The sequence below is a fragment of the Calypte anna genome, chromosome 5A (assembly GCF_003957555.1).
Source record: "Calypte anna isolate BGI_N300 chromosome 5A, bCalAnn1_v1.p, whole genome shotgun sequence".
Taxonomy (NCBI): domain Eukaryota; kingdom Metazoa; phylum Chordata; class Aves; order Apodiformes; family Trochilidae; genus Calypte; species Calypte anna.
In genome coordinates this window covers 37207363-37224808 of record NC_044251.1, presented here as the reverse complement: position 1 = coordinate 37224808, position 17446 = coordinate 37207363, and the positions used below count along the sequence as shown (strand labels likewise).

General features: G+C 41.4%; 1 protein-coding gene across 1 annotated transcript in view; it reads left to right on the top strand.

Moving 5' to 3' along the window:
- SYT16 (synaptotagmin 16) overlaps positions 1–17446 on the top strand; it is a 38953-nt gene that overhangs the window by 10028 nt on the left and 11479 nt on the right. The window contains exons 2-3 of the mRNA XM_008501041.2: positions 12164–12420; positions 16275–16718. Of these exons, the coding sequence (XP_008499263.1) occupies positions 12164–12420; positions 16275–16718 (701 nt within the window). The remainder of the gene's footprint in view (positions 1–12163; positions 12421–16274; positions 16719–17446) is intronic.

Below are 17446 nucleotides of genomic sequence, written 5' to 3'. Positions count from 1 at the left end.
GGAGAGGTGAAGAGGTAGAGATTGATGTGTTGCAAAAGCAGGATGCTGTCATTTCTCACTCAGCAAAGAGGGGGGGACCTTTTGTTTACCACTGAGCACTAAATGGCTCCTTGGTAAGTGTACCTGACAGAAAAGGACAAAACCACATGGACCTGGGTGCAAGGAGCAAGCCCAGGTGAAAGCTGACTTCTCTTTGTTAGTAAATGGTGTAAGTAATCACTCACAATTATATGCACAGACTCTATATCCATAACGGCAGGTGTAGAAATATGGGTTTACTCTATCACAGTGCATTCTGCATCAATGCTGAGTGCATTTGTGGTCTAGGTGGATGGTTTGGATTTTGTTTCTGTCTTATAAAAAGAAGGCTTTTTGATGACGGGATTGTATCTCTAGATACTTTTGAACATAAAGAAGGCATGGGATACTTTCCTCCCTAATGAAACCCAGAAATCAGGTAGCTGATTTACTTTGTACTTGTGTTTGGACTCCCGGTTCGAACAGTTGACAGCCAAGAGCAAGATGACAGCCAAGAGCAAGATGACTCCAGAATGGACACTGAGAATCAGGGCCACAGTTGCACAGAGATTGGTAGGAGCAACTCCTTGTGTGTTGCTAAATGTTCCCTTTACAAAACATTCCTCCTTTTTTTTTTTTTTTTTTTTTTTTTTTTTTTTTTTTTTTTTTTTTCTTTTTTTTTTTTCTTTTTCTGAGAAGCTTTAACATAGCCATTGCTGCACTGGGTCTTTTCAGCTTTCCAAAAGAAAAACTCTTTTCTTTCTGTCTGCAGTTCTGGGTGTTGCTGGTTAGGAACAGTTGCAGATCAATTCTCTATGTCACCCTGTTCATGAAAATTTTAAGGCCAGGCCTGTTGTGTCCCCTTCTGTAATACCAAAGAACACAGCACAGGGCACACTTGGGATCTGCAGAGCATATGCATTATTCATTGATGTACTGATGTTGTCTTTGGTTATATGATCAAATACTTTTTTTTTTTTGTATCATACTCCTGCTTCCTTCAGGGCTTGGTGATGCTCCCATTGAAACTCCCAGTGATTTCTGTAAAGCAGAATCAAAATCTGGAAGAAAGTGGGCACACAAGGGCAGTATTAAATGTGTAGGAGAGCAGAAATTCAGCATTTGTGACCTTTTCATTGTTCAGCCAAAATGACTGTTGGTTGTTTTTGTTTTCTTTCAACACACAGGCACACAGGATGCATGCAGTACATCTATATTTATTTTATTTATTTACACCTGCACTATGTATTTTGTTTTGTTGTTTTTTTTTTCCTTGGATAAGCTTTGAACAAATGGTAAGTTATTCTTTGTACTTGGCAATACAGCAGAGAGTTCTTGAATTATTTATTTCATGCATTTTAGCTTACTGTATTTGGATGCCTGTAAGCTAACTTTGTAACTAACTGCATGTTAGAAATTTCTGAATAAATAGTGGTAGTCTGAAATACTTTGCCAGAAAAAGAGGTCACCCTCCTTCCTTCTCCACTTTCTCTGGGGAAAAAAAAATCCCACATGCCTTCTTATGAGTAGTGGGAAGCTTGTTTGTAAAACAGATGCTGCATAGAAGTAATTGAGTCGAAGTTGCTAGAATTATGTATATGCTACACAACATCTGCAGTTCTCAAGATGTATTCATTATCTTTCCAGAAATTAGATTGTAATCATGGGTCCTTTATTTAAGTTTCCATGGTGACAGAGAAAATTGTTTCCCTCTTGTCCTTTCCTAAGCAGGACACTTGTGTATTTGAACGGTGAACATTTTTCTGTCCCCTGGGTAAAGTTAGTTTTATTAATACAGAGATATTAAGTTGACATGGAGCTGTCTGCTGTTCAGGCAGAGATTTAGCAGCAGAGATAGCAAGCATTTGCTTACAGATTCCCCAGTGCCACCGTTTAATTAGCCTACATGCTTCCAAATGCTAGCAGGAAATAGCATCCAGTGTCATAACAAGTGATGCTCTGGGGATTTGCAAAGTTGAAGGCAAAGTCAGGTGGCCATTAATATATCAAACCAGGCCAAATTCCACCCCCCCATCTCTTCACCCTTCCACTTCTGTCCCAGGAGAAGGGCTCTGCAGGGCACTGCATGGAGGTCACCTGGGGGAATGCCCTCACAGGAGTGCTCCATTCTTGTGCTCTTTGTGCACTTTCTTGTAGTAACTAGAATTTTACTACTCATTAATGTGCATTTATAGAAGTTTACAGCCTCCTGTCCCTGGATTTTAATGTTACAGTTATTTTAGAAAATGGTGAATGATGTGGCTTAGTTACTAAAGATGATACTTTACTCAGGGTTTTTGGCAATCTGCTTGAGGGAAAAGTGGACTTTTATTTATACTGGAAAATTTTTCAATTTTTAATCTTAAATGCCCCAAAGATGTACACATACAAATAAAACTTTGCAGCATTTGTCAAGCATTTAAATTAATCTCGTAGAGATTGTACAAGCTGCAGGTAGGGAACTGACAGTGCAGCTGGCTGAAAAGGAATGTTTAATTTTATTTGTTTTGATTATTTGAATAGATCATAGACCATCTAGGCCATAGGGTTGTTACAACTTGAGATATTTTTTCTTTAAAAAGAACTTAAAAAAATTTTTACCAGCTTACATAAAAATAATACATTTTTATGACAGCTGGTCACTGACCATTTACAAACTAATGTCTAAAACCTTTTTCATTTTTATCAGAATAGAAACACTTAGCCTTTTCCTCTAGTTTAAAGCAATTTTCTACAAGGAACTGCAGGCTTAATATCCAACTGTGCCAAATGAGACCAGAGGGTCAAATCTACCAGTGTGGGAGCATGGAAAAAACCAGTTTCTGCTGGGCTGAAGGGAGAAGCAGTTTGCTTTGGTACAGCCAGCTTTCTTGCTCTGTCCTCTCTGCCTGAGGAGGTGAGTGCTGACTTCTGTGCAGCAGCAGGAAAATTTATGGAGCAGTGATAGCAGTTGTCATCAAGTTTATACTGCACATTTTTAATAGACCTAACACAGTGTGTAAAACGCAGGATCCGGTTCATATAATTTCATACAAAATCTATGATAATTCTATGATATTGTACCATGGGATAGTTTGGGTTGGAAGGGACCTTGAAGGTCATCTAGTTCCACCCTCTCTGTCACGGGCAGGGACACCTCCCACTGGACCGGATTTCTCCAAACTGTACCCATCCTGGCCTTGAACTTGTGCCAGTATTTCACCACCCTCACAGGAAAGAATTTCTTCCTAATGTCTAACCTAAATCTCCCCTCTACAGGTTTTAAAGCCATTGACCCTTGTTACAGACTCACAGAATCATCCTGGTTGGAAGGGACCTCTGAGATCATCAAGTCCAACCCTTGATCCACTACCCCTGTGGTTCCCAACCCATGGCACTGAGTGCCACATTCAGTCTCTTCTTAGAAACCTCCAGGGATGCAGAATCCACCCCCTCCCCGGGCAGCCCATTCCAATACCTGATCATCCTCTCTGTAAAGAATTTCTTCCCAATATCCAACCTAAACCTCCCCTGGCAGAGCTTAAGTCCATGCCCTCTTGTCTTACTGAGAGTTGCCTGGGAAAAGAGACCAACCCCCCCCTGGCTCCAACCTCCTTTCAGGGAGTTGTAGAGAGTGATGAGGTCTCCCCTGAGCCTCCTCTTCTCCAGACTGAACACCCCCAGCTCCCTCAGCCGTTCCTCACAGGACTTGTGCTGGATCCCTTCACAGCCTCCTTGCTCTTCCTATGGCTACATGCCCTTATAAAAAGTCCCTCCCCAGCTTTCTTGTGCAGGTACAGATTTCCTGACCTGTAGCCAGCTGATATGAGATTTGAGGTGAAAAAAGGTGTTTTCCCTGCCAAACAAGCATCCCTGAGAAAGCTGCCCTCTACCTGTTCCTCTGCAACGCTCATTTGTTCAGCTGCTTGGATTTGCCATAGCAATTATCAGCCTGAGCCTTGGCAACCACATTGTATACTTCATGCTCAGGAACCAGCAGCAGACTGTCCACACTGAGCTGAGCCTGTTCACACTTGTGTACACACACCTCTACCTACACACACTGGCTGCTCCCTGTCCCCACCACTCCCTTCTCTGTCTGTACCACTGGGTCAAACCCTCCTGCTCTTCCTCTTCCTTGATGGCCTGGGCGTCAGCAAATGCCTCTGACACACCTTTTCATCCTGACAAAGCAAGGCTGAGTGTATTTAGTCTCTTTTGACCCTTCCTTCCACCCCTTAGAAAGTATTCATGCTCTGATGAGGGTGCAGTCCTCTCCTATTCAAAGCATATGTTGGTAGCAGCAAGGGAAGGGTGCTCACAGGGAAGTGCTCAAATGCCCATCTTCTTCTAAAAGTTACAATTTACATTGGTCTCCCCAGTTCTGCTGCTGCTGGCAGATGGATTTGGCAGTGTCTGTTGGCCACATGCTGTATTTATGTATTCATGGTATAACCAGAGCTGGTTACATCCAAACTGCTTTTTCTGCAGGCAAGGTGTTTCCTCTCCACCCTAGCAAAAGCTGAGGGTGCATGGAAGCACGACCACGTTTTCAAGTCCTTTGCTTACTACTTTGGCTTTGCAGTTGTGATGTTTTTTACAAGTGCTTCTCTGTTTGTGTTGTGCCTGACTTTGTGTTCTGTGTAATATATTCATCATAAAAAAAGAACAGGGTAACAGGCAGAGTTGTACAAGTTCTAATAAATGCTGCTGCTACAGCATGACATTCACAGGCTTTCCAGAGGCTGAAGAAGCAAGTGATTCTCAAGTTCATTCCCCAGTTGTCTCTTTCTTCCCAGAAGGTCCATCTGAGAGCTAGAAGCATGCTGTGTCCATCTGGCTTCTTGGCCAAGGGCAGGAGAGTGTCTGAAGCCTGAGTTGTGGTTTTCTCCCAGTAGACACTTATGGGGAGGATGGAGAACAGACAGCATCTTCATGCAGTGATGGGGAGGTGATGAAGCAGTTTGAGATCTCTGAGTCATGCTCACAATGTTTTTGGTCAGAATTATCTAATAAAGCAATATCAGCAGGGGATGCATAGACCCCAAAATTCAGCTGTTTGTTCTCCAGTGATGAATACAGTACAGAGGTATCTAAATGCAAAGGTGCTGTTTGCATGAAATAAGATTGAAGAAATTGTAGTCTTCAAGATCTGTAGCTTTAAAGTGGAGACGTTATTCCGTTGTGAAGAACAAGTCCTGAATCTTGCTTTCTCTCTAACTAAACCTGGTTTACTTCTTGGTTACCTACAGCTTATTTCTAAGATATTTAGAAGGAAGAGTCTGGATCGAAGTCCTGCTTGATCCAAGTCCACATAACTCTTTCCATTAACTGAACATGGCTTTTGAATTCTGGCTCATAATCCAGGGATTTTCATGGAATTTATTGCCAGTTTTGCCAGAGTAAAGTCTGCAGGACTTTGCTCTTATTATTTTAGGTCTGTGGCACTCAAGTAATTTCTTAGCAAACCTTTCAGCACAAGTTGAATGTCTGCTTTTGTAACAGCTTTACAAACACAAGGTGAACAGTGAATGAGTTATGTTGCACCAATTGCCAGCCCATATGCCAAATGTCAGACAGTGACAGGAACTAAAAATTTATGGCAGAGAAGGGAAGAGTTTTATGATCTTCTATGGACTAATGTAATGACTCTTTTATACAAACAGAGATGAAACAGCTACTTAGAAAATTGGTCTGAACACATTCTGGAATCTGGAGAAGTGGGAAGAGCCATGGAAGTTCCCTTTGGTTCTTTTGTTCCATAGGTTGTTTTAATTTTGAAATACAATTGCTTGATTTTCATGCACCCTCAGATTAGAGTGATCATTTCAAGATGATGGGTCTCCACTGAATTCTTCTTCTGGCACAGCATGGTATAGAGCTGATCTTACTTTTCTTTTCAGAGGTAATATTAAAATTCCTTAGCCAGCTGAGGAACAATTCTGGGTGGGAAAGATGAAGGATCTTTTAAAAGTCCTGAGTCCAGATTTGGATCATGGCTCTTTCAGACCATCTTTACACTCTACCTGAGACTTCTTCTCATATTATCTTATCAGACCATTTACTCATACATCAGATATTTTTCTTTTCTTACAGCATGAGAAACCTGTAGAAAGTTAGGCATACAGTGAAGCTGAGCATCTCAGAGAATCCTGAATACCTTTTATCCCACCCAGGTTTGACATCCAGCAAAGTCTCATATCATGTTCTTACATGAGATTTTGCTTGATCCCCTGTTTCTGTTATCAGTGGCATGACAGGCTGCACTTTTTTGGACTTGTCCAGCCTTAACTTTTGACCTGCTAAAAATCTTTGTAGTAACCTGAGCAGAGCTTGGAAAGAGCAGTGCACTCTGGAGGCAGGAAATGTTTGGAAGATGCTCTGGGGACCTGAATGGCTTGAATGCCAGATCTCCCCACAGCCTCTCTGCAAATCACCCTGCTAATAAAAAGCTTATTTTAGTTCTGGAAAGGTGGAGTTTTTAGGCTATTACCCAGCATGTGGTAAATTAAACTATCTTGTCCTGATTGTGTAATGTCACTTGAAATTTAACATCCTTCTCTTTAACCCTTAAAATTTACAAGCCATTTTTGTTTAGATTTATTGTAATTAGATAATGATTCTGCTCCTTTGAGGCTGTTCTGAGAACTTTTAAAGCACTTTTTGATGGCTAATCTCAAAATAACCAGGGGCAGGAACACTACTTGGTCTCCCTGTGTCTGGTCTGATTCTGTGTGAAGCAACATGTGGTGTCAGGGTACTGCAGAGTCATTTGGAACTGGGCTTATACCAAGGCCCAGGCAGGAGGATTATTGCTGTATGAGGATAAAAATGCTCCAGTCCCACTAATTCATATTTTTGCTGCTGCTACTGTCTTTAAGGAAGAGGGGTTTGAAAATAATTCCTAATAGCTAGGAGGATTTCAAGTCCTCTCTTCCTCTGGACCATACCTAAGAAAACTTGCTTTTTCTTGCAAAAACACAGAGCAAACATCATTTCAGTGAGCAAAGGCACATATAAAACTTTTCATCTGGGTATTTCTTGCTGACCAATGAACTAAATAGGCCTATTTTAGCAAGATCTACTAGGCTTCATCTTTTAACTTTGGCAGTGAATTTTAGGAATGGATAGGGCTGCTCAGGACATTTTTTAGCACATTGTACTGCTTCATTGAACTGAAATATTGTGAATAATAAAAAAATAAGAAATATACTGTAGGTTATCTACTGTGAGAGTGGACTTCACAGTATTTTCCAGCCTGATTTTCAGTGTCTGATGTGCTGAGCTTTCCTTGTATCTTTAGAGAGATACTGCCATATCCCAGTATCTGCTAGAGCTGATGCTCATCCTTTCTTCTGACAAAAGTCAGTTTCTTCATTCAAGTTCTCCCAACTTGAATCCAGACTTTTATTTGTTGGTGGTTTCTGTTTCAAAGTATTCCCCTTGTCTCCTGGGCTTATGGGTACACATGACACAGCAGGAAAAGTTGAGCATAGGGCTGAAGAAAACATCATTCTTTTGCTGTCCAGTTTGGTCTGCCCTTCATTTTAGAACTGGCTGCTATTGCTCTGCAGGAACTCTTGGCTAATTACAGTTCAGATAGTTTGATAATGCTGTCTCAACATAAATCCCTGATGCTGTGCTGTTTATTCATGTCAGGTATTCATAAGACAGTTGACATTTTCTTCCTTAAAGATCTCTCAGGTAAATTACAGACATTTTACTGTTCTGACCTTTTCCTTTACATGAAGAACTTCTGTTTTGACCATTTTTTGTGTGAATGTAATGTTAGAATGGATGAAATTGGAGAGGTGTAGTTGTTCTAGTCTGTATAGTTGGGCTATTACCTGCAATGATCCTCTAATACTGGTATTTATAAGCCATTATCTCCTACCAAACTACTTTAATTTTAAAGAAAAAGCCAGACTGTTTCACTGAATGGTTTTGGTGAATCACTTTTTCCCCTTCTTTTCCCTGAATGCTACATTTGCCTTCCTGACACATTCATTTTGTGCCTGAGTCTTAGAGAGATGGGTTGCTCTATTAATATATTTCTGGAGTTCTCCTGTTATGAATAGACTTTTATGGCTTTAATGTAGTTTTTTGAAAATTCCTCTATTATTGATCTAGATATTATCCCAGCAGGAGTCAAAACCACAAGACAATTGTGTGAGGATAATTTCTTACTACAGTAGCATTTTATTCTGAAAGCCTGCTGTGTGGTGTGTGCTTTGATGGATGACCCACTGTTTAAAATGTGTATTAGACATTGGCTTGCTAATTAAATGCCTTAAGGAGTGCCTGTACCCATTCAGTCTCAGTAAATTTGTGGCATTTCTGTTGTTACATTTCTTGCTTAGCTTCTTATGTTTACTTCTTTCTATTTTCTGACTTTATAGAAAAAGAATGGGAGTAATGGCAAAAAAACCAGATTACTTTCTACCTACACTCAAAAATTGTAGCTTGGGGCAGAGGCTACCCAGTGAGGGCTATTAGTTTCAGGGCTACATTTGCCAGATGAGAGGATGCAGAGGAGAGGTCACTTTTACATTTCAGAAGGGACTGAGAAGAGCACTCACCTGGAATTTGAGAGATCTGAATTTGGTTCCCTCTTTCCTCCTGAAGGACCATCTGCCACATCTCAAAAGAGGACCATAATTTTGAAGCTGTGAGGTGCTCTCAGACTTCTCAGTTGAAGTGCCCATGCTTGAAGCATTTTACTGGAAGAGAGAATATGAGATCATTCATAGTTGAAGAAAGGGGATAAAGTTGTTCTCCTGATGTCTGAGCTGTTACATTGAAAGAACAGCCAAGGAGAGAGGCAAGGACTTTTGCACACCTTCAAGAAATGTTTTGAGAGTATAATTCTCATTCCCTTTGTCATTTTTTCTTTTTGTTGTTGTGTTGTTGTATTTATTTATCCATCTGTTTATTTGTTGTGGAGCAGGGATGAATCAGAAACAGCATTTTTGCTGCCAAGGCCAAAACCAGAATTTCTCCTACTCAGAAAAATTTGGTATTTCTGTTCTAGACAGAGGGTATGTGTAGAGAATTAGAGAATAGCTTGAGTTGGAAGGGACCTTTAGAGATCATCTAGTCCAACCCCTCTACCATGGTCAGGGACACTCACCAGACAAAGTTGCTCAAAGCCCCATCCAACCTGACTCTGAGCACTCCCAACTTCTATGGGCATCCACAATTTCTATGGGCAACGTGTTCCAGTGTCTCATCACTAGTAAAGAATTTATTCCTTGTATCCAACCTAATCTATACACTTTTAGTTTAAAACCATTACCCCTTGGCCTATCACTACAGGCCCTTGTGAAATATCTCTCTCCATCTGTCTTATAGCCCTCTTTAAGTCCTGAAAAATAGAGTAAGGTCCTCTTGACATGTTATCTTCTCCAGGCTAAACAATTGTCTCAGTTTTTCTTCATACTAAAGGTGATTCTGCCTTCTGAGCATTTTCATGGCCCTCCTTTGGACCTGCTCTAACAAGTCCATGTCTTTCTTGTGCTTCAGGCCCCAGAACTGGACACAGTACTCCAGATGGGGTCTTCACAAGAGCAGAGGAGATGAGGAGAACTAAATTGGAACTTCTGGCCATGCTTCTTTAGATGCAGCCCAGGATACAGGTGGCTTTCTGAGCTGTAAGCACACATTTCTAGCTCATACCCAGTTTTTCATCCACCAGTATCCCCAGGTCCACCCCTGCAGAGCTATTCTCAAACAATTCATTCCCCAGACTGTACTGATATCGGTGTTTGCCCTGACCCATGTGCAGGACCTTGCACCTTGAACTTGGCCTTGTTGAACTTCATGTGGTTTGCACAGGACACTTCTCAAACTTGTCAACGTCCCTCTGGATGGCATTCCTTCCCTGAAGTGTATGAACTGCACCACTCAGCTTGATGTCATGTGCAGACTTGCTGAGGGTGCACTCAGTCCCACCATCTATCTATATCATTAATAAAGATATTGAACTGTATCAATCCCAGTGTTTACCCCAGAGAGACACTACTTTTTATTGATCTCCATTTGGACAACGAGCCATTATCTGCAACTCTTTGTATGAGACCTTGCAGCCAACTCCTTACCCATTAGATAGTCCATTCATCAATTCCAGATCTCCCAATAAATAGACAAAGATGTTCTGTGGGGCCATGCAGAGGCCTTGTAGGAGTCAAGTTAGATGACATCTCTTGCTCTTCACTTATCCACCAATTGAGTCCCTCCATGTAGGCAGCCACCAGATTAGTCAAGCAGGGTTTGCCAAATTGACAGTGTCAAATCCCCTTCCTGTCATCCACATGCCTTGACATATCTTCTGGGAAAATCTGTTCCATGATCTTACTGGGCACAGAGTTGAGGCTGACTGATTGGTAGTTCCCAGGGTCCTTCTTTTTACCCTTTTGAAGAATGGGTGTGGAGTTCCACTTTTTCTGGTGACTGAAGGTTTGTCTGGCTGCCAGGACTTTTCAAGTATGATGGAGAGTGGCTTAGCCAGCTGCATCACCTCATTCCCTTAGGACCCCAGGACACATCTTAGAAGGTCCCATGGACTTGAGTATGTTCAAGTCCCACAGAAGATTTTAAACCTGATCTTCTCTTATCATAGAAGGGACTTCATTCCTCCAGATCCTGCCTTGAGATTCAGGGATTTGAGAGATGTGGGATGAGGAATTGCCAGTGAAAGCTGAGGCAAAAAGTTGCTGAGTACTTCTGCCTTCTCTTGTCATGAGGTTTCCTCTCTCATTTATCAGCTGGGCAATGAAAACATTGATTAGTCTAAACCAAAGCAAACTAATTATTTTCTGTTTAACATAGGAATTAATACTATTTTGTAAAGATTTGAGTTGGATGCCAAATTTGGAAAAAAGAAAGATTGTTCTATGGGAATGAGCTGCTTGAGAATAAACCTATGAGTCTGAGAATAAACAAGCTTGGGCATCGGGAGGTGAACAAAATCACTTCCAGAGGTCCCTTCCAATCTCAACCATTCTGTGAAACCTTTAAAACCCAAATGCCTGTGTTTGCAAAGGAAGTAATTCTGTTTTCATTACTGTTATCAGCTGTCTGGAAGCACAACTTGTTTTCTTTCACTGAAGCTCCTCCTTGCTTATCTGAAAGAAATGGAAGCAAAATCTATCTCTTTGTGTTCCTAAAGAAAGCCTTAGTGTCAGATGCATTAGGAGGAGGAAGGTCCCTGTTTTTTTTCTGAAAGTACTTACAGAACACATTCAGTGCCAAATTGTGATATTTTCATCTGTCTCTGCACATGTAGTTATCTGTGTTGCTCTTCCCAGAGACTTCTCACTGGTGCCTTCAAGTAGAGAAAAGTGTTCTGTGTGCAGAAGAGAGACTTCAGTAGTGCAGAGAAAGAATCTGGGGTCTGACCCAGAGATTATTTTATTTTCTTTTCATTAATAAACCTTGCTTTAGCCCATGGAATAAGTGTGTAGGATCAGATGAATTAAATAGAAGTAGGCAGGAAATTAGGGAAAACATCTTCCCTCAGTTGTTCTTGTGATGATTTAGCCCAAACATGGGATTTGGAGATTCCCAGCTTGTAGGACTGGTCATGCACACCAAGCTCTTAGGGTTGGATGATAGGGTTGGGGTGGCTCTCAGTTATCTGTGAAACTCCTTTCCTTACCAGCACCACCTCCTGAGGGCAATGCTAACTCCTGTCCTTTCCTCCTTCTCCTGCACAGAAGGAAATAGCTGATAACCTGTTGCTCAGGCCTATGCTCTGCTTTTCACAAATCGGTCTGACCTGTTTTTCTTTGGAATATGTTACTCTGGGGCCACAAAGCAGCCCCAAGGCCTTTGAATTTCCCAAACACTCCACTGGTAATTGCATTTGGTGGTTAACTTCTTCAAGTGAAGGCAACCTATTTCACAGTTCAGGATGGGGTGAGCAACAGCCACATCCACAGCATCAAATTCTGATTTACACAGGATATATTGTTCTATAAGCTCAGTGCTGCAGCACTCAGAAGTAGAAACTCTCTTGAATACAATGGAGATTTTAAAAATACCCCAAAAGTAACAAAAAAACCCACAAAACACCAACAAACAAACAAACAAACAAAAAGCAGAGAAAGACACATTCTGGGGGGAAGAATTTATTCTCTGAATTTATTTTCTTGTTGAAAATTGTTAGATCTGGATGGACTGAGCCAACTGAGTTGCCAAGACAACCTCTCCTATGGTGAAGATGACCATGGATCTGGTGATTCAAGAACAACAGTTGTGAGCAGGGGACCTGGGCAGTGTCAAGGGCCTATGATGGAGTCCAACATTGTTGATGGCATTAACCAGCAAGCCACGGAAGGAGGTTTGGAAATGGAGATACCATTTAACAGCCAGGGATTTGGAGTAAATGATGCTACTGACAGCCCATCAGCTTGGAGTCCTGAGGTATGGCAAGTGGTCATTTATTACACATGGTGTTAAGCTTTTGAAGGATATTGGGGGCCAAAAAATGTTAGGGGAGAAATGAAGTGAAAAATTGATCAGCTCAGCACGAGATAATAGCACTCTTGTGTGCAGGAACATATACCCATCTCTATGTGTTTCCCCTCTTTCTTGTATTTCAGCTCTTGCTACTAAAATTCATTCAGAGAAGCTTTTTTATTGCTTGATTCCTGACTGCAATCTTTTAGCTGAAACTGGAGCCATTAGCTGCCTGACAGCATTTACTATCACTTAGCAATGGCCCAGGGCTGTGTTATGGGTTGTATGAGCAGGGTGTTTGTCTAGGGAAACAGTGTGTGGGCACTGGGGTCTCTGCCTCTTTTCCAAGTGGTTTCTATAGCTCAGACAATAGGAAGCATCTGGAAAGCTGGAGGTAACTGGTGGGGTAGCTCATGCCTTGGCCAAGTGACCATCAGTCTGGTCCCCATGGGTAGCAAGCATCCATCTGGGGAAGGAGAGCCTGAGAGCATCTCTGCTTTCCCTTAGTTCTGTACCTTTATTTTGAAGCCTCAGGAAAGCACTGCAGATTTTAAGGCATTGCAAACACCTGATGACTTAGCATCCCCCTTTTCTCTTATGATCTTTCTGCTTGATGTGTTGGTTTTCATTACTATTTTACCACAAGATTAAATTTCTGAAAAAATGTCAGACTGCATCAGACATATTAAAAGAACAGCACAAAGGTCACAACCTGTGTCTGAGTTAAAAGAGACTCTTCTCCAGCTCTGGGAATTAACACTTCCATCACACTCTGAGCAACAAAGCCTTGCAGGAAAGGTTCCTTTCCTCGAAGCATGATGCCTGCAGCCAGTTAAGGAGATGGAAAACAGCTTTTTAGTGCATGTGCTTCGGCCCTAAGGGATATTTTGAACAGGTATTTTGGTTGCTGCACAAAGCAGTCCCACAGAACACTACATGACACATGGGAACTCCTTGCAGTGGCAGCCTTGCCCTCTCTTTGCTGTTTGTGCTGTTTGTTGGCCCATCTGAGGCTCATTTCTTCTTTTCCACATCTGATGTACGTTGCTGTGATTCACATGTGCCACAATGTCTCCCAAATCCTCTTACATTTCCTTGGAATACAGCTCTTGTTTTGCTCCCAGTATATAGGTTTTAAAAGTGCAAAGAATGGTTACAGCATCAGGGGGCAGATATGCCCAAGTCCCAGTTTATCTACTACTAGCAGCTTCTCATCTAAAAGGTATTGTGTGATTTAATGAAAGACTTTTTATTCCAGGAACTAAATGTTCTGACATGCCAGAATGTCCAAGCACTTATATGCTCCACTCGGAGGACCTCTCTTTAAAGACAAAAATGGTAATTTTATGCCCCTGCAGTGGCATCACAAGTACCATTTCAAGCCTTGTCCATAATTAGCTGCTCTTTCAGGTTTTGCTGTCATAAATGGATTTATTTTACCTCGGGAAGTGTATATTGGCTGTCCTGAATGAGTGGGTTAGACACACAGTATCACTGCACTTGGATTGATATTTCAACAACTGTGCTGGGAGGAGGGAAAGAAAGAAATGATGAAGTATCTGAACCCCACACTTTCCTTTGGTTCTGGTTTAAATGTCTGTATAATGAATGCATTCACAAAGGGCTTGTAGCCCCAGCTGAGCTCCAAAAAGCCAAAGGGAATTCTGTCTTCCACAGAAAGAAGGCTGTGCACCCATAATCTTCATGTGTTGAAAGTCTGTCTTAGGTAGCACAGAGATCTCTGGAAGGGCCAGCCCATGAGGTCCCTAAAGCTTGGATGCCCGCAATAAGGTCACTGCCAGAGGGGCTGGCATATCTCTACCCCTCCAGTTCATGCAGTTTTCTCTGTGGTGGATGTGGCCACAGCTATAATAGTACAGTTTATGGAAATCCAGATCCCTTCTAGCTGTTCTGTCAAAGAGTGGATCACTGACCTTCGGTTTGCCCTATGTGCTGCCAGAAGATGAGATACTCATCCCTTTTGGGGCAGGAGAGTGCCTCTTAGATCTTGTTACCTGTGGGTTTATGATGGTGCACAGGAGCTTGCATTCCAGTGCTCAGGCATGTTCTGCTGCAATCACAGTTGTCCCCACACTTTAGCATCAGTTCCCAAATGTGCCTTGCTTCCAGCTCCTCAGTAGCAAATAGACAGATGAAAGTGGAGAGGGATGAACATGTGGTGGGAAACATGAATCGAGTGCAATCCCATTATGTTTCCTTCTTAAATATTATTTCATCAATCAGACAGAAATAACTCGACAGCCACACTGCAGCACTTAACATTTGTATAACATCATGTTCTCTTCAGGCAACCTGGCCTGCCTTGCCTTTTTGTCTTTGCAGCCTGCTGTTCATACAGAAAGGCATTTTTATGGGCAACCAAGTCATTTCATGTGCTGTCCAAGTGGGGATTTTTTTCTCACTTGGATGTTCCCTCTGCAAGGTGTGTGACTGGAGGTCTCCATCACTGACATGCACACATGGACTTAGCCATGTGTATGAATCCCTTAATCACTTATAAAAATATGAAAAGCTGGTGTTTCACCAGATGAGCACTTGAAAAAGAGATTGATGGGAAGTAGATATGAATTTTGAAGTTCGTCTGAAGTGTTGTTTGAGACACACCAGCCTAGGTCCTGCTGAAGGGATTTATACCAGGGGTCCTGTGTCCTATCATCTCCACTCTAAACAAGAGAATTCCTATGTTGAAAAGAAGTACTGAAATGTGAAAGAGGATAAATGTTTGAGGAGGAGGGTGACTCAGACTTCTAGTGACAGGCCCTAATTCACCTTCTGGCTATTAGCTGAAAATCTTTTCCTAGCACTGTGTATACTCATGTTTAAATACAAATCATTGATCACTATAGCAACCCCTTTATCATATGAAGCACATTCTAGCTCTAAGATAAAAAAACAGTTTTGAACAGAAATGCATGCACCCACTCATGAAAAGGTAATCATCCGTGGTTTTTTATCTTGTTTTATTAAGATGTATTTTGTTTTAAAAAAGTAAGAGGTTTCATGAATTGGTCTGCACAGGTTTTGATTGCTTATTTTGAGTTTTTATCCTGAATGTATTTGTATCTAAACTGAACAGAAGGAACAAATTCTTCTCTTGGGAGATTTAAAAATGGAATGAAGAAATCAATATGTATTTAATCAGACTGATTTTTTTCAATTATAATTGCTTTAGCTTTAGGAAAAGTATTGAATTATAGGGTAGCATCTAGAATGGAATTTCCATTCTGAAAGAAATTCTGACGTACTGATTTCCCTCCCATCAACTTGGACACAGTGTTTTATTTTTTTAATTTTCAGCAGAACAAAATCAAAAATCCAAAAAGTCAGCAGGTTTGACTGAATTATTTGGTTTCCATAATGTTAAAAAAAACCCAAAACATGTTGAAAAAATTTCAGTGAATGTTCAAAGTAGCTGAATAAGTTTTCTCTTTTAAATTCAAATTAACAAAAAAGTTCTATTAATTCCTCAAAACTGACATGATCAAAATATAGAACAAACCTTTGTTTAGTTTTTCCATGTGTGGAATTTTTGTGAATCAACAGTTTGGTGAAACTTTTGTTTGAAATGTTTCAGTAAGTGCTGTTTTTCACTAGATTTTTTGGGGAATATTGTACAAAATCAGGCAATCAGCTAGCACTGACTTCTCAAGAAACAGTGGGATCCTTTTTTTGCAGAGTAGCTTCCTACACTTGCTAGCACAAGTAAGGAGAATAATTTTTTTTTTTTTTAAGAGATGGGAATACAGAGGCAGTTGAACTCCAGTGGAGGTTTTACTTCTTCTTTTTTTTTTTTTCAGGAACGTGATGAAGTGAATAGAGAACCAGCTCATCATGGTGCTCATGAGCCCATCTGCAAATGTGGTGATCTAGATGTCATCTTCAACTTCAAAGCCTCAAGCCAAAAGCTAATAATCACTGTTTTGGAGGCCAGAGATATCCCCGACAAAGACCGCAGTGGTGTGAACACCTGGCAAGTGCACACAGTCCTGATGCCAAGCAAGAAACAGAGGGGAAAGACAAGTGTTCAGAGAGGACCCATCCCCACATTTAATGATAAAATTACTTTCAGTAAGCTGGAGCCACAGGAGTTAAGCAGCCACGCCGTTCGTTTCCGCCTCTATGCGGTACAGAAGATGATGGGAGAGAAGATGATGGGGGAGCAGTTGTTCTACTTGAACAACATCAGCTGGGAAGGAGAAGTGAAGGTGACATTGGTCTTGGAGCCAAGGAGTAACTTGAGTGTAAGTTTGATGAAAGAAATACAGTCTGTAAAGTTGTTTATCTGGTGAATGGGGACTAGCTGTACTTGATGTCTTTCCTTCGGGGCTGCTAACATGCATCTGTCTTGCTCTCACTTAAAAAGGCATAAGTAAGGGGAAGAACAGAGCTTGTCTTCCCTACACAAAGCTCTGCCTTATTAACAGCAGCTCAGCTAGCAACCTTACACAAAATCACATAGATGTAGTACATCTACACAAGTCATCAAATGTTGTGCCATGCAGAAATTATAGTTTGGTCCTGGAACCACCAAGGCTAATTAATTGTCTTAATTTCAACAAGAACAGTCATTCTTGTGCACCACTGTTGTGTTGGAGGACCTGTGCTACTGCCACTGAAACAGCTTCCTCATTTGGCAGCAGCTTCTAGCTTGTGGATCTCTGCACTGTGAAGTTTTCCATGTTACCAGAAATGCTTAGTAGTGTCCCTTTTCATGACAGATGGAAGAGGAGAGATGGGTCATGTGAGGAGGACCTAGCTATGCTGCTTCATAATCTTCTGTGCACATCCAGCTGTGGCTATGCCAATCAATTTGTGTAGATGAGCTCTGCCATGATTCATTGTCTACAAAAAGCTCAGTGAGAGGCTGTGCACACGAAGTGAATAAAACATCATACTCTGGGCAAAGAGGGGGTAGAGCATCAAGGGAGCAAGGAATGAAAATAAGAAAATGCACATTGTATGACCAAAC